Here is a 16870-nt window from a genome sequence, read left to right as displayed (position 1 = left end):
TGCTCTATCTGATAACGGTCTTAGTTTTTGAGAAAAAGCTGAGGGGGGCTCAGGAGCGACGTGTGAAGTCATTGTTTACCAATGCTTGTATGCCCTTTTCAAATGTTGCTCCAGCAATAAGATTTTCTCATCGAATGTCGAACACTGTTGAAGGCTTTAAATGGTTGGCAAAAAATCTCCACTCATTAGTGTCATTCGTATGTCGATCCTGCCGGCATGCACAGGCTAATATTGCCACCAGTGTTTTTGAGCTAAACTGGCAAACTTTATTGCCACCTAAATTTTAGAGTGTTTCTTTTACACAAAAATGGTTTTGTACATGTAATTATGCATATACTCATTTACATAATAGTATGCGTTGACACCTCGTTTTCTCGGCCTTATAAAGGGTTAGGGCATAGACAAACAGACGTAACACCTTGAACGATTTTCATTGAAATCCATCGCCCAGGGCACACTACCATCACCTGGTGGAAAAGTTGCACGAATCACTGTGTTGTGCAATATCGTCAACAGAAGGCGCTAGTGTGAAACGTCAAACGCATAGGAAAACAATGCGCGCACCTCTGGTTGGGAAAGCCACAACTATGAAAATTTAAAATGATCGTTAAAAGCGTGGTCGATGGAAATTTCGCAAGTGTTACGTCTGTTTGTCTGTGGTTAAGGTAACAACCGTTGAGGTAACATAAAGACAAATAATATGTTTGAGAGTTTCGCCTCAGAGTAATACCTAGTAGTTAAGAAATGCAAAAAAAAAAACACATGTTTAGTTATCCTTTTTAATTATGTAGCATTTTACTTTGTTTTTAATATATTATTTGTTATTTGTAATTTTATTATATTTTATTTGTGTAGAAGTAGAAAGCATTTGCAAAGAGAAAAAAAAACAAAGCATTACACGCTGAATGGCTTTATATTCACATACGTTAATCGCATCAAACACTCAACTTAGTTTTGGCATAAGGTGAAGCCAAACGACGATGTTCACAGTTGCACTTTTTCATTCCAATCAATTTTGTTCGTATGGACCGCATTCTGATAGTATCAAAATATTTAAATTAATCATGTGGCTACTCAAAATAAAAATGCAGGCTTTTTTTCTTGTTGCAAATGGTAAATGTTGTTTGTGCGAATGTTATTGCATGTGTACCTTTGTTATCATTTTCACTAACACCTTTTCGCAAATCTAGACCTAGAAAATGTCAGTGCCAACGAGAATGACATCTACGGCTGTTTCGTCAAAGGACTAAATGACACTCAACGCTCGTTTGACTCTTCGATTATCGATCTTTTCAATGTGAGTGCCGCGTCAAACAGCAGTGTGTCTCATCAGAACAACACAAGCGGATGGTCGATCGAAACACCCGACTTCTCCGAACCGGCTTTATTGCAGTCGAGAACAGTTTTTCCAACCCAATCATTCCTGTACCTGACAACGTACGAGGCTTCGCAACCTTATCGCACCAACTCATTTTTCGGTTTTCGATCACCGAGAAAAATTCCGATTGTTACACATTTCCACATTCCAAGCATGTCGCCGTCATACTTGGGTCGCAGCTGTTCGACTTCGCTAAGTAATGTGTTTGGTACAGAGCGGTATCTGTACATGTCGAACACCAGTCTTAAGCGTATCATCAAGAAGAAGCTGGACTTCGAGCAGTCGCCACCATATCTTACCGCTCGACAGCGGTACTACAACGATTTAGAAATCGATTTTGAGCGGCTGGATGATTCAGACTGCACCAGTAGCAACGGAAACTTTGGGCGCATCTCAGAGGTATGCGAAGCGCGACTGCGTGATGTGCGAACCAGGAACGACGAAGACGGAAGTAGTTTTCTTGAGAAACTTGGAAACATGCATTACTCAAGGCCACATACCCCGGAGAGTGTGTTTACTGCAACAGGTAATTATTAAAGTTGGATAGAATGACCTGTGGTATTTTCGGTAGTTGCAATGTATTCGTCAAACGGAAAGGGTGGAATTTCTAAGCCCCATTAAAATTGGCATAAAAATATTACATACTATAGGATGCATATTAGGCCGTCCCTTATTTGGCAAAAAAATGGAAATTTTGTAAGTTCTACATTGGGAAATCATGATTTTAGCCAGTACTAGATCATGTCAAAATTTAATGTCCATGTCTATAAGCTAAGGAGTCTCTCAAGGGACCTAAAAAACCAAAAAATTGGAAAAATTTTCCCTGGAACAGGTATTTGTTAACCTTAAGTTATTCCATGAGTGTTTTGTTCAACATTTAATTATGAACTTAGTAGGTTTGATTTAGGGCGGACGATTCAAAGAACCACCCATGATGCGAGTCACATATACGGTATAATGTTATGTTTTATCATTTTGATTTAAACCAAGGCTTAAACATATAGAAATCAACTAATCATATTCATCATACATAACATATACAATAAGCAAAAATGAAAAAAAAAAACACTTTTAAATTCATTTTTACGGGGCTGTCTGAAATAAAGAGCATTTCTAAAGTCACGGTATCAATACATGTCACGGTACAGAAAAATTAAAAAAAAATATCGATGCTCGTGGAAAAATGTTAAACACTGTGTGAAATTGTTCAAAATAATGGCATTTTTGTGTTATTTTTTTTATTAGGCAGGATTGTTCCATAGGTGGAAACTGTTTGAATCGTGCGAAAATATTTCTTTCTACTTCAAGGTTAAACTACAAATCAATTTATTTGCATCGCTATTATTTTGAACAACTTCACATTGTGTTTCACCTTTTTCCATGTGCTTCGAAAATTTCATTGGTATAACAATATTCACCATATTTGTAGTTCGCTGTCTTAAATGGTCTTCGAATTTCCAGAGAGCGATTCTACGAAGATTTCTTTTATGAACTCCACCATATATTTTCCATGGGATTTAAGCCGGCCTTCACATCTGGAATTCTAAAAAAAAATAATAAGAAATAGGAAAATAGCTAGAGATTAGCTCAAGAATTTTACTTGGCTCTGCTAATATCCCAGAGAGTCTCCTGTATCAATATCTTTGGGGCTGTCCATAAACCACGTGGTCATTTTTTTGGGACTTCTCAACCCCCCCCCCCGCGTGGTCATTAGTCCATACAAAAATTTTTATTCGTCCATACAAAATTCTCATTAGCCGATACCCCCCCCCCCCCTCCCCCCCCCCCCCCCTCATGACCACGTGGTTTCTACTTCCTATTTGTCTTTTGAAGAAACATTATCCCAGGTTTAAAAGACCACATTAACAATTCAAAGTAAACAAATTTCATATTTTACAGTCGAAATTGCCGAGGTGCGCAGTGAGAGTTCCTTCCTCAACCGCACTCGTGAGCTGTTCAGCGATGAGGCCGCTTCATCCAAGTGGGATGCAACGGATCTCCGAATTTTGGAAAAAATCGACAACCATTCCAGACGCTACGGAACTGTGCCTGTGTTGTATCACAAAATCGGAGAACAAATTCTGAATCGCAAAGATTACGAAAGCATAGACACAGATTCGCCGAAAGCCTCGTGTGCCACACAAACGGACGAAGTTCCGAACGACAAGGACGATTCAGAGAAAACTAATCATGAAGCTGAAACACAAACCACCTTTCCATGCGAAGAAAATCAAGTACTGGAACGCTCATCTTCTCTAAAAACGGCCAAAAATCGACGCAATCGCAATTTTGTCTTGGAAAACATTCAAAAGGTGACGTCCAAGCAAACTTTGTCCAGCAGCCATAGATCGAACAGCAAATTCTCTATAAAATCGTCCGAACTTACTGCTCAAAGAATGACACCATCCACGATCAAAGTCGTAAAAACAGTTCGCAGAAATCGCAAGCAGCTAAAACGGCGGAGTCTGCAGTTCAGTACGGATGATGAAAATGATGATTCAACTGCTCCTGACACAACAGCTCATTCAGTGGAGAAATCCGAGCTCCTGAAGAAGATGTGCGAGGATCAATCGGAATGTATCACTAAAATGGGCGATACGTTGAAGAAAATCAAAAATGACGTGGTCGAAATCGTACAACTACAAGACGAAATCGATACAGTTTGGCTGAATCGCTCCGAGATAATGAGTTTGCAAGCAGCAGAAGACTGTCGACGAGTCAACGGTGGAACACCGTCGATGGCAGAGGGAGATCACTAACAATGTTATATACGAACGACATTCAAACATTTACATTTGTTCTTTTTACTTGCTTGATTGCTTTCTTGTATAAGTGAAATTTGCTTGCACTACACTTTGCTTGAAAAATGATCTTAATACTCTAGTGTTTGTCTCATAAGAATTGTTTTGTCCCGTAATGGATTGCTTTTTCACGAATTGACACACAATAAAAGTTAACATTCCACACATTTATTTCGATAAAATATAAGAACACTAAGATTTGAAAAATAAACAATTAATTGATTCTGAGCAGTTAAAAATTAATTACTTGTATTGTAGGTGAACATGTACAAAATGGTGACCACTCGGATACTCATATGAGCACGTTTTCACACAGCAGCAAAGAGGTAATGATTGTATTTTTATTTATCCCATAATAGATAAGACTCTACTTTCCATGTTTTTAACCATTTCCTTCCAAGACTTTTAACGACTACAGCTCGATAACTGGGTTTTGACGACAGTTCAGTTAGCGAGCACCGCTTGCTAACTGGACTGAACTCCCGGAGCCGGAGGCTAATGTGTGTTTTTTTTACTGATTTACAAAGTGTAAGGCTAAAATTCGATCGAGCGATCGCGCTGTTGTATTTTGTACAACACGTTGAAAAAACTCGCTTTTTGTACTCAGCATTAGCGTGGTGCTGCTGGGGGTGGCCAACCGCGTAACTGCCGGAAGATTAAAAGCGCTCTAACAAAAGTAGTTGGCACAGGCCTCTCGTGATCCGTAGTGCTGACTGTTCACTTGAGTCCCGGTTAACCAGGGAAAGATTTTCAGTGTCGATCGATATGAAACGATGGCGAACTCTATCGACAGATAAAGAACCATGAAGATATTCCTAATCTGGTTCATAGGGGTTTTCTTCCAATAGAACGGAATCAGTGAAGTACTAGATTGGTAGTAATGGGCTGAAATGGGTGAATTCTCCCTTTCTGCAAGGAAATGATAAAAAAGCGTGGGTAGGCTCAGATTGTTTAATTTTTTCCTACTATTCAACAGGGGGCTTCTGCCCCCATTATACTCCAAACAAGGGACTAATGAATATAAAAACCGAAGGATTACTAATGGCACTATGACGCTATACGAGCTGCTCTTTAAATTGGTCAAAAATTAAAACAACATTAAAATTTTACGTGCGATCTTGTATTTGTATATACTGTTAAACTAATTACTCTTGTCACTGTTTTTACCAGGATGTGTCTACCGAAGGTTCTCCCAAGAAGGATAAAAAGAAGAAGAAGGGCTTACGGACACCTTCATTTTTGAAGAAGAAGAAGGACAAGAAGCGAATCGAGGCCTAAATCACAACATAAACAGCACTCAGCGACGATTTTTTTACAAAAAAAAACAATTTTGATTAAACTATATTATGTCTTTTTCCTGAAACATAAAGTAAAGAACGAAAAAATACGGTAAAAGTATCCGCATATAAAGGAAAATCTTTATTATAAAAATATGTCACTTTGAGATAAAGCGATATTCCTATTAGTAGCGGTAAACACTCTAATAAGGCACGCGGGCACAATAAAAGCATTTGCTGAAGCAGTCACGTCACGTCGTATGATGAAGAAAGAATGAATTCGGATCACGAAAAAAGATGTAACTCCCCTCATTAGATGTAGGAGATGAATGTTATTGTAAATCTTTTTGCCACAAACATCAATCAAGTGCATTTTGTTGGTAGGTATGTGACAACCACGCAAGTTAGAACAAAGTTAGAAATCCAGCTTGATTATAATTATAAAAGAGAGGAATATTAAGCGGAAAACGATGTTGAAGCGACTAGATGATTAGAAATAAAATGTGAAAGTGAAGCTAAATTGCGCATATATTTTTGGGTTACCTATTTGAAAATTATTGTTTATTTATTATCTTTACATATAAAAAAAAACGGAAAAATGCGTCATTTTGCAGTTGCAGCTGATGTTGAACGACGTTGAATATAGTAAGGCACTGTCGCTGTTTATCACTCGATCATGAAAAATCATACAAGAGTCATTCTAGCTGGAGCCGTACCGCTGTTTGCATAAAAATACAAAATAAGCACAGATTCAGGTTGTTCTTCACATTTCGTGATATTTGCAAAGTTAAAAAGGTATTTTTTATTCATCCAAGCTAATCGTGTATTGTTGTCAATTAACATCAAAAATTGGTTTCTTAAATACAGAGGGTGGTCAAAATGTTTGGAATAGGCAACTTTTTTTCTCTCACAAAAAAGTTCAACATGCTGTAACTTTTTATAAACTGCACCCACTCGCATAACTGTCCCATATGGATAGGAATCCCAGCAAAGATGGGACTGTTATGCGAGTGGGGACAGTAAAGTGCATCAAAAATTCTCAAATTTTGACTGCTTGTCAACCTATTATATGTGCATCACTGGTTAATATTTGGGCTCGATTGGTTAATCCTTTACCAAGCTAGAACCGTTCTCATGAAATACTATTTTTAGGTAACTAATTTTTTAACTGCCATATCTCGGAAACCAGTGATCCGAATTGAATGAAATTTTAAACGTTTATCAACAATATACATATTGATAATCAATTCGACGTTATATAATTTAATATTTTCTGACGACGAATAAAGTTATAGTGGTTTGACATTTTCACTCATATAGAGGAAAATAACTCAAATTTACAATATCACACAAAAAATGCTAAATGTGTTCTTCCTTCAATCCAAATTGGCTCTAAATATAACTTATTATAGATATTTTGAGAACAGAAGTAGAAAATCTTTGGATCGAAACTAAAAATTAATCACATTGATGTAAAAAAAATACGATTTTTCGAGAAAAATCCAAAAAGTGTCAATCCATTACAACTTTTTTCAACGTTTTGAAAGTACCTATGTTTTGAAGTCTTTTTAAGCATTAGTATTTTGTTGATAAACGTTCAAAAAATTATTTAATTCGGTTCACTGGTTTCCGAGATATAGCAGTTCAAAAATAAGTTCTCTAAAATAGTGTTTTACGAGAACGGTTCTAGCTTCGCTAAAGATTAACCATTCAAGCTCAAATTTGTACCAATGATGCACATATGATAGTTTGACAAACAGCCAAAATTTGAGAATTTTTGATGCACTCAATGAAAAGTTACAGCATGTTGATTTTTTTGAGCGAAGAAAGAGTTGCCTATCCCAAATATTTTGGCCACCTGTATGTATAATATTTAGCACAGACAGTACTCGTGGCTAATAGAAGATTGATAGAACACACACAACGGAGTTTTTATCGCTTCCTGCATCATAAATTTATGCAGTTGTTTTTCATGTTCGGGTCATATCTACACCCGATTCTTTTTCGCACGGGTCGTTTTTCTTCCATAACTAGTCAATTTTGAACCTGTTGAGTTGATTTTTCGTATACGTATAGTACTAACCGTGTCTCACAGTGTACAAATTTTCATTTGAATCAGTTAAAAACTGACTAAGTTATGACTAAAATTTGCCCCGTGCAAAAAAGGATCGAGTGTATTTGTTTATTCTACCCTGAATATACGTTTATAATGAACAATTGTTCTCTATTCAACAATGTCTAACTTTCAAAACTGAATGTAATTTGGAAATTTATTAAAAAAAAAAACGAATAAAACGTCACATTAGACATTAAAATTTGGATAACAACCTGTTATTATGTAGCCCTAAGTCATTCGTTTCATTAGGTTATCATAGTTTGATCGAAATTACGTAAAAATGCATACATACGTAGTTACAAGTGATTAATTTAAATAGTGTATTGCAAACAGCGACACTGACACGCAGAATGACTCTTATACAAATCACACGCATCACGGCTTTTACATCGCTTGTTTTTTTAAGCGGCTCCATTACGTTGCTTTTTGTACGCAAAGATGCTCATGTCCCACAGTCTACCAGTGTTCATTAACGAAGGAAAACAGAAATCTAAAGAAACATTAATAATACATATAAGAGACATGCTGCCCCTATGCGACTAAATATACATAAAATGCATGAAGTGACATGACATTCGAAACTAGTGTGAGATTCGAGACGACAGGTAGAGGACAGCATCAGTTTCCATCCAAAAAAGGCAGTTTTTAGATTTGTATCAGCATAAACCGGGATAAAACATCTGCCTCTCTGCAACGAGTAAAACAACTTCGATTACATGCTTCAAAGTGTTCAAGTAAATAAAAAAAATCAATGAATATGAAATAAAGCGATAATATGCTGATTGACCCTACATTTGGTATTGAATGTTATAAATATCACATCATTCCTTTAAGGTTAAACATCAAGCAATCCAATTTGACGAACAAAGTATTGAAGCTAATTGTATTTGTTTATCAGGCGCATTTGCTTACGAATTGATTCTCTTGAAAACGTGAGTGGGATTTCAAGTCGGCCATTGCACAGTGGGCCAGGACCCAGATTTACGAGAAAAGATGCATTTAGGCTCTGTCTCAATTGGGATATTAAACATAATTTTTATTAAATTTGACAGTTCGAAAATTATTTTAAAGTTCGAAAATCAATGTGCTGTAATTTTTTTCCGGTCCAATTTAAACACGTCAATCGATGTTGACAATAATGCCTTAAGCCCAGTTTCGTGTTTGAAAGGAATCGCTCAAGAAGCCTTGAGCGATTCCTGGCAGAAATTTTCAACGGTGACTGCCATTTGAACTGTCATTTCTTCACAACTGCGTACTGCGATCAAAGAAAAAACGGTTTCTTGAACGATTCAGGCAAGGTATTTCCCATGCATCAAAATAGGCTGAGAAATTCCTTCTGAACTGCAAACACCCCACACTGGGGCAGGATTGAAAATACATGGAAAAAACCTCTAGCTCGTCGAGATGTCGAGATCCTCATGTGGTGTCTTCAGAGAAAATATTTCTATGGACATGGTCGATATTCTGAGCGGTAGGTTATTTTTCTTGCGTTATTCGCATAAAAGTCCTATAAGTCATTTTGGCCATATTGCATTTTAGCGATATGGTGTCTTCGGCAAAGTTGTTCGGCTATTTATGCTGAAAAAGTTTGCTGAAGACGTCAAATTTCCAAAGCCTACTATTCTTGAGATATTGACCGATTTATAAAATACCTACCTAAAATCGATTTTTTTCATTAAAATACGTTTTTAAACAAATTTAATGTCCGTTTTCGAGTTATTATAATGAAAAATACTAAAATAAAACATATCGAGGAAATTAGTTGAAAAAAATAAAATATTCATTGATTTTATATAGAAAGTTCCCGAAAATCACTCAAAATGTATATAGGACGTTCTTGCGGTCGGGCAAGTTCGGGCAAGTTTTTTCATCGGCAATCACATAAAAAATACATTAGCTTTCATGTAAAAAAAAAATCACAGCCATGATATTTAATGATTTTTTCTAAATTGGGTTTAAAGTTTACTATTTTGGGTAAATTAGTACAAAATTTATGCTCATAAAATACTACGTTTTAAGAACCATGAAAAGTATAGATGCAATTCAGTCACAGGTTTAGTTATTTCTAATCTCGAAACAAATTGTAAAACACAAAAATGTTCCAAACGCCAATGAAAGCATGCTTTGGTTTTATCAATCACGTGTGAATAAATCATTAACGAATGATAAAATCAAAGCATGCGTTCATTGGCGTTTGGGACATTTTTGTGTTTTACAATTTATTTGGAGATTAGAAACAACTAAACCTGCGACTGAATTGCATCTATACTTTTCATGGTTCACTTGGCATCTTAAAACGTAGTATTTTATGAGCATAAATTTTGTACTAATTTACCCAAAATAGTAAACTTTAAACCCAATTTAGAAAAAATCATTAAATATCATGGCTGTGATTTTTTTTTAGATGAAAGCTAATGTATTTTTTAGGTGATTGCCGATGAAAAAACATGCCCGAACTTGCCCGACTGCAAGAGCGTCCTATATACATTTTGAGTGATTTTTGGGAACTTTCTATATAAAATCAATGCATATTTTATTTTTTTTTCAACTAATTTCCTCGATATATGTTTTATTTTAGTATTTTTCATTATTATAACTCGAAAACGGACATTAAATTTGTTTAAAAACGTATTTTAATGAAAAAAATCGATTTTAGGTAGGTATTTTATAAATCGGTTAATATCTCAAGAATAGTAGGCTTTGGAAATTTGACGTCTTCAGCAAACTTTTTCAGCATAAATAGCCGAACAACTTTGCCGAAGACACCATATCGCTAAAATACAATATGGCCAAAATGACTTATAGGACTTTTATGCGAATAACGCAAGAAAAATTACCTACCGCTCAGAATATTGACCATGTCCATAAAAATATTTTCTCTGAAGACACCAAATGAGGATCTCGACATCTCGACGAGCTAGAGGTTTTTTCCATGTATTTTCAATCCTGCCCCAGTGTGCACCCCTTTACCAAAAATGTTTCTGTTCAGGAACGAAAACTTCTCGCAAAATTGAACTAATTTTGCCTTGAAATTTCTTCGATGCTTTCCTCATTTATTCCTCCAGGTTGCCTCTCACTAGAAATTCTCACTGATGTTTCTTCCGTTGCACAATTTCTCCAGCATGTGACTCTTGAGGGAGATTCCTGGAGAAACTTCCGGGAAAATATAGAAAAAATTTGAGAGGAATTCCTGACAAAACTGGGTGTCAATATTCTGGGGGAACTTCCGGAGGAGTTCCTAACAAAACCCTAAAGAAGGTCATGCAAAAACTTCCAGAGAAATTCAGGAACTCTTGGAGCAATACGGGAAGAACTTCCGGAAGTGCTGCAGATGAGAAATTCCTTGAGGAATTGTTCCATTTATTTTCAATCCCTGGAGGAACTTTAGGAGGGATTCCTGGACATGTTTATAGGAAGTGCGAAGGGAAATTTCGGAGAGGAATTTGCACCAGACACTCTGGAGGAACCCCTGAGAAATGACTTGATTCCTCTAGGGGAATTTTTGGAGGAATCAATAAACCGAATACGAACAGAATTCACAGGAAACTTTCCGAGGAGCTAAAAAAAATCCGCAATAAACATTTAAAGGAACTTCTAATGAATTTTTGGAAGGTCTTCTGAAGAAGTTTTTGGATATCACGAGAAGGTCTTGTTTTACATTTCCTTTCTTCCTTCGCTGCACTTCCTTATGTTGACTCCACATACACAAAAAGGTAATCAAGAGGTAGCGTGCATTCGTATTCATGGTGGCTGTGTTTATAAACAGAAAAAGTTACGAAAATCAACACATAAGTTAGAAAATTGCTTAAACACTGATTTTTTTTATGAGCTGGGAAGAAAATCAACACGATTGAAATGAAACTAATCTAGTGCGGCGCAGCAATGACCTCAACAGTTGTCAAACCACCACATCTTGGCAAGACAAAGTTTATTAGGGGATTCTGGGGTAATATGCACCAGTTAAGAAAGATGCGTCCAAATGCATATAAAAGGGCAATAACTTATTGTTTTAATGCATGCATTCTTGGCAAATACTTGCATTCTAAGCGATATCGAACAAAATTTCACCCTTAATATACACTGAACCCACACGTATGAATCATCTAAGGGTTTTTGCAACATAAAAAAATCAATGCAGAAGAAAATAATTCATATATTTCAATGTAGTCAAAACCAAATAGTGTGGTTGTGTCTATACTTCAAATTCACGAACACTTTGCTCGTTGAATATAATGCAAAATGTTAAAATTTTGACTCTCCAGAAGAATGCGGGAAACCACAATTTATGAATCAGCAGGATACTTCGCGAGGCAAATTGTTAGAAAGAGAGGGAAGATAGGAAAAATAACACGTCGTCCCGTATCACCTTAAAAAGTTTTTATGTTGCTCGTGTCCGTATCCTTCGGCACGGTAAAGGCTGGGTATGCTGCGCAACCCATTATGATCCACTAGCCTCTGCCCAGCAACTCCTATCCCTACCTCCACGCGGTACCGGCCGGAAACTATGAGCAACCTTAGGGAAGATCGGGTAACCAACCCCGGTGGGAACTTTGATCGTAGGCTGACAGAGAAGGGGGGGTTTGCTTCGGCAAACCTGAGCGTCTGTTCTCCAGGAAGAGCGGCTCACAACAGCGTCTGATCCCCATGTTAGAGGCGGCTGATCTACGTCCGAGTGCCAGGGAAGGACTCTAAGCTCAACTGTGCACTATGGTCCTCCGGAAAGTAGGGGGTTGGTGTCAGGCCCTACCCTACGAGCCAGCCGTAAAAAAACATTGTAGCGGAAAATCAACAACAGAATAATACGAACCGAGACCAACGGCAACTACCCCAGCGAACAAGAAGGACTTGCGATTGGAAACTCGGTACGTTGAACTGCCGATCTCTCAACTTCATTGGGAGCACCCGCATACTCGCCGATCTACTGAAGGACCGCGGGTTCGGCATCGTAGCGCTGCAGGAGGTGTGTTGGACTGGATCCATGGTGCGAACGTTTAGAGGTAATCATACCATCCACCAGAGCTGCGGCAACACACGCGAGCTGGGAACAGCTTTCATCGTGATGGGTGATATGCAGTGCAGAGGCGCGTGATCGGTTGGTGGCCGATCGACGGAAGAATGTGCAGGTTGAGGATCAAGGGCCGATTCTTCAACTTCACCATAATAAACGTGCACAGCCCACACTCCGTAAGTACTGATGATGACAAGGACGCATTTTACGCGCAGCTCGAACGCGAGTACGATCGCTGCCCAAGCCACGACGTCAAGATAGGAGATTTGAACACTCAGGTAGACCAGGAGGAGGAATTCGGACCGACGATTGGTAAGTTCAGCGCCCACCAGCAGACGAACGAAAACGGCCTACGACTCATTGATTTCGCCGCCTCCAAAAATATGGCCATACGTAGCACCTTTTTTCAACACAGCCTCCCTTATCGTTACACCTGGAGATCACCACAGCAGACGGAATCTCAAATCGACCACGTTCTGATTGACGGACGGCACTTCTCCGACATTATCGACGTCAGGACCTATCGTGGCGCCAACATCGACTCCGACCACTATCTGGTGATGGTCAAACTGCGCCCAAAACTCTCCGTCATCAACAATGTACGGTACCGGCGACCGCCACGGTACAACTTGGAGCGACTGAAGCAATCGGATGTCGCCTCAGCATACGCGCAGAATCTCGAAGCCGCGTTGCCAGACGAGGGCGAGCTTGATGAGGCCCCTCTAGAGGACTGCTGGAGTACAGTGAAAGCAGCCATCAACGACGTAGTAGAGAGCACCATCGGGTACGTGGAACGGAATCGACGGAACGAATGGTTCGACGAAGAGTGCAGAACAGTTTTGGAGGAGAAGAACGCAACGAGGGCGGTAATGCTACAGCAAGGGACTCGACAGAACGTGGAACGTTACAAACAGAAGCGGAAACAGCAGACCTGCCTCTTTCGGGAGAAAAAGCGCCGCCTGGAAGAAGCGGAGTGTGAAGAAATGGAACTGCTGTGCCGTTCCCAAGAAACACGGAAGTTCTATCAGAAGCTCAACGCATCCCGCAACGGCTTCGTGCCGCGAGCCGAAATATGCAGGGATAAAGACGGAGGCCTTTTGACGGACGGACGTGAGATGATCGAAAGGTGGAAGCAGCACTTCGATCAGCACCTGAACGGCGTGGAGAACGTAGGCACGGGAACCCACGGCAACGGAGGAAACGATGACGCCAGTGCAGCGGAGGACGGAAATGAACCAACTCCCACGCTGAGGGAAGTTAAGGATGCCATTCACCAGCTCAAAACCAACAAAGCAGCTGGTAAGGATGGTATCGCAGCTGAACTCATCAAGATGGGCCCAGAAAAGTTGGCCACCTGTCTGCATCGGCTGATAGTCAGGATCTGGGAAACCGAACAGCTACCGGAGGAGCTGCCCCATTCACAAGAAAGGCGACCATTTGGAATGTGAGAACTTCAGAGCGATCACTATTTTGAATGAGTTCGTGGGAAGTTATCAAGCTGGCTTCATCGACGGCCAGTTGACGACGGACCAGATCTTTACTGTACGGCAAATCCTCCAGAAATGCCGTGAATACCAGGTCCCAACGCATCACCTGTTCATCGACTTCAAAGCGGCATACGACAGTATCGACGGCGCAGAGCTATGGAGAATCATGGACGAAAACGGCTTTCCTGGGAAGCTGACTAGACTGATTAAAGCAACGATGGACGGTGTGCAAAACTGCGTAAGGGTTTCGGGTGAACTATCCAGTTCATTCGAATCTCGTCGGGGACTGCGACAAGGTGACGGACTTTCATGCCTACTCTTCAACATTGCTCTGGAAAGTGTGATGCGACGAGCCGGGCGGAACAGCCGGGGAACGATTTTCACAAAATCCGGTCAATTTGTGTGCTTTGCGGACGACATGGACATTATCGCTAGAACATTTAGAATGGTGGCAGAGCTGTACACCCGCCTGAAACGCGAAGCAGCAAAGGTCGGACTGGTGGTGAATGCCTCAAAAACAAAGTACATGCTGGTAGGCGGAACCGAACACGACCGGATCCGTCTGGGTAGTAATGTTACGATAGACGGGGATACTTTTGTGGTGGTGGAGGAATTCGTCTACCTCGGATCCTTACTGACGGCTGACAACAACGTGAGCCGTGAAATTCGGAGGCGCATCATCAGCGGAAGTCGGGCCTACTACGGGCTCCAGAAGAAATTGCGGTCGAAAAAGATTCACCCACGCACCAAATGCACCATGTACAAAACGCTAATAAGACCGGTGATCCTCTACGGGCACGAGACATGGACCATGCTCGAGGAGAACCTACAAGCACTCGGAGTTTTTGAGCGACGCGTGCTAAGAACGATCTTCGGCGGTGTGCAGGAGAACGGTGTGTGGCGGAGAAGGATGAACCACGAGCTCGCTGCATTTTACGGCGAACCCAGCATCCAGAAGGTGGCCAAAGCCGGAAGGATACGGTGGGCAGGGCATGTTGCTAGAATGCCGGACAACAACCCTGCAAAGCTGGTGTTTGCAACTGATCCGGTTGGCACAAGTAGGCCTGGAGCGCAGAGAGCACGATGGGCGGACCAGGTGGAGCGTGACTTGGCGAGCATTGGGCGCGACCGAGGATGGAGAGCGGCAGCCACAAACCGAGTATTGTGGCGTACTATTGTTGATTATGTCTTGTCTTAACCCACCATCAGTCGCACCAAAAAAAGTTACACGAGCGGTCGCGTCGTGTACTCAGTACACGGCATACGCTTTCAATTATGGTTTATATGCTTTACTAGATACAATGTTGGTGTCTTCGGCAAAAATGTCCAACTGGATAATGGGCGTCTGATAGTGGACATGTGGAACCGGTCAACACGATCTGGTCCTGTCCCGGGTGTCGGAATGGCCCTAGCGGGAACCTGTTTCGTGGACATTTCAGTTATGGCACCAAAACTAGGCATGCGACGGCTCTATCTTCATGATTTTTCATGTACATCATCTTAGTAACCGTGGAAAGTACCAGTGCCCTTCCTTGGCCAACTCGTGGCCACCGGAATGTGCCCTGGAGGAACCTGTTTCGAGGACATTTTGACCATGACACCAAAACTAGGCATGCGACGGCTCTATCTTCATGATTTTCCATATCAATCATCTTAGTAACCATGAAAATGACTAGTGACCTCCCTGGCCGTCACGTGGCCACCGGAATGTACCCTGGAGGAACCTGTTACAAGGACATTTTGACCATGCCGCCAGAACTAGGCATGCGACGACTTTATCTTCATGATTTTTCATATCCATCATCTTAGTAATAATGAAAATGATCAGTGACCTCCCTGGCCAACCCGTGGCCACCGCAATGTGCCCTGGAGGAACCTGTTTCGATGACATTTTGACCATGACGCCAAAACTAGGCATGCGACGGCTCTATCTTCATGATTTTCCATATCAATCATCTTAGTATCCATGAAAATGACTAGTGACCTCCCTGGCCAACCCGTGGCCACCGGAATGTGCCCTGGAGGAACCTGTTTCGAGGGCATTTTGACCATGACACCAAAACTAGGCATGCGACGGCTCTATTTTCATGATTTTCCATATATCATTTTAGTAACCATGAAAAGGACCAGTGACCTCCCTGGCCAACCCGTGGCCACCGGAATGTGCCCTGGAGGAACCTGTTTCGGCTTTGACGCCAAAACTAGGCATGCGACGACTTTATCTTCATGATTTACCATATTCATCATCTTAGTAACCATGAAAAGGATCAGTGACCTCCCTGACCATCTCGTGGCCACCGAAATGTACCCTGGAGGAACCTGTTACGTGTACATTTTGACCATGACGCCCAAACTAGGCATACGACGTCTTTATCTTCATGATTTTCCATATCCATCATCTTAGTAATAATGAAAAGGACCAGTGACCTCCCTGGCCATTCCGTGGCCATCGGAATGTACCCTGGGGGAATCTGTTTCGAAGGCATTTTGACCATGACGCCAAAACTAGGCATGCGACTACGTAATTTTTCATATCCATTGTCTTGGTTACCGTTACTGGTTCAGTGACCTTCCTGGCCAACCCGTGGTCACCGGACTTTGCCTTGAAGGAACCTGTTTTGAGAACAATTTTGACCAAGGCGCCAAAACTAGGCATGCAATGGCTCTATCTTTTTGATGTTATATATCTTGGGTAAATCGCCAATTGTTGCACACCTTGAAAACTCGCCAATTGTTGCACATCCCATAAGAAAAGCATGGAGTGTGCAACAATTAACGAGTTTTTAAGGTTTGCAATAATTGG

The 16870-nt window shown here is 40.7% G+C and overlaps 1 protein-coding gene across 8 annotated transcripts in view; it reads left to right on the top strand.

Annotated features, from left to right (window-relative positions):
• Positions 1-8363, top strand: part of LOC134288031 (protein hu-li tai shao) — a 53847-nt gene extending 45484 nt beyond the window's left edge. For 4 of the 8 annotated variants that reach the window (XM_062851656.1, XM_062851654.1, XM_062851655.1 and 1 more), the window contains 2 exons: positions 4438-4505; positions 5350-8363. In XM_062851656.1, coding sequence (XP_062707640.1) covers positions 4438-4505; positions 5350-5457 — 176 coding nt within the window. In that variant the 3' untranslated portion in view covers positions 5458-8363. Of the gene's footprint in view, positions 1-1190; positions 1905-3277; positions 4347-4437; positions 4506-5349 lie in introns of those variants that run through there. The other 4 variants (XM_062851653.1, XM_062851651.1, XM_062851652.1 and 1 more) reach the window with 2 other exon arrangements.
• Positions 8364-16870: the final 8507 nt, after the last annotated feature.

The sequence above is a fragment of the Aedes albopictus genome, chromosome 2 (assembly GCF_035046485.1).
Source record: "Aedes albopictus strain Foshan chromosome 2, AalbF5, whole genome shotgun sequence".
Classification (NCBI taxonomy): Eukaryota; Metazoa; Arthropoda; class Insecta; order Diptera; family Culicidae; genus Aedes; species Aedes albopictus.
Note: the sequence above shows the minus strand (reverse complement) of the source record. Positions and strands in the feature narration are given on the sequence as shown.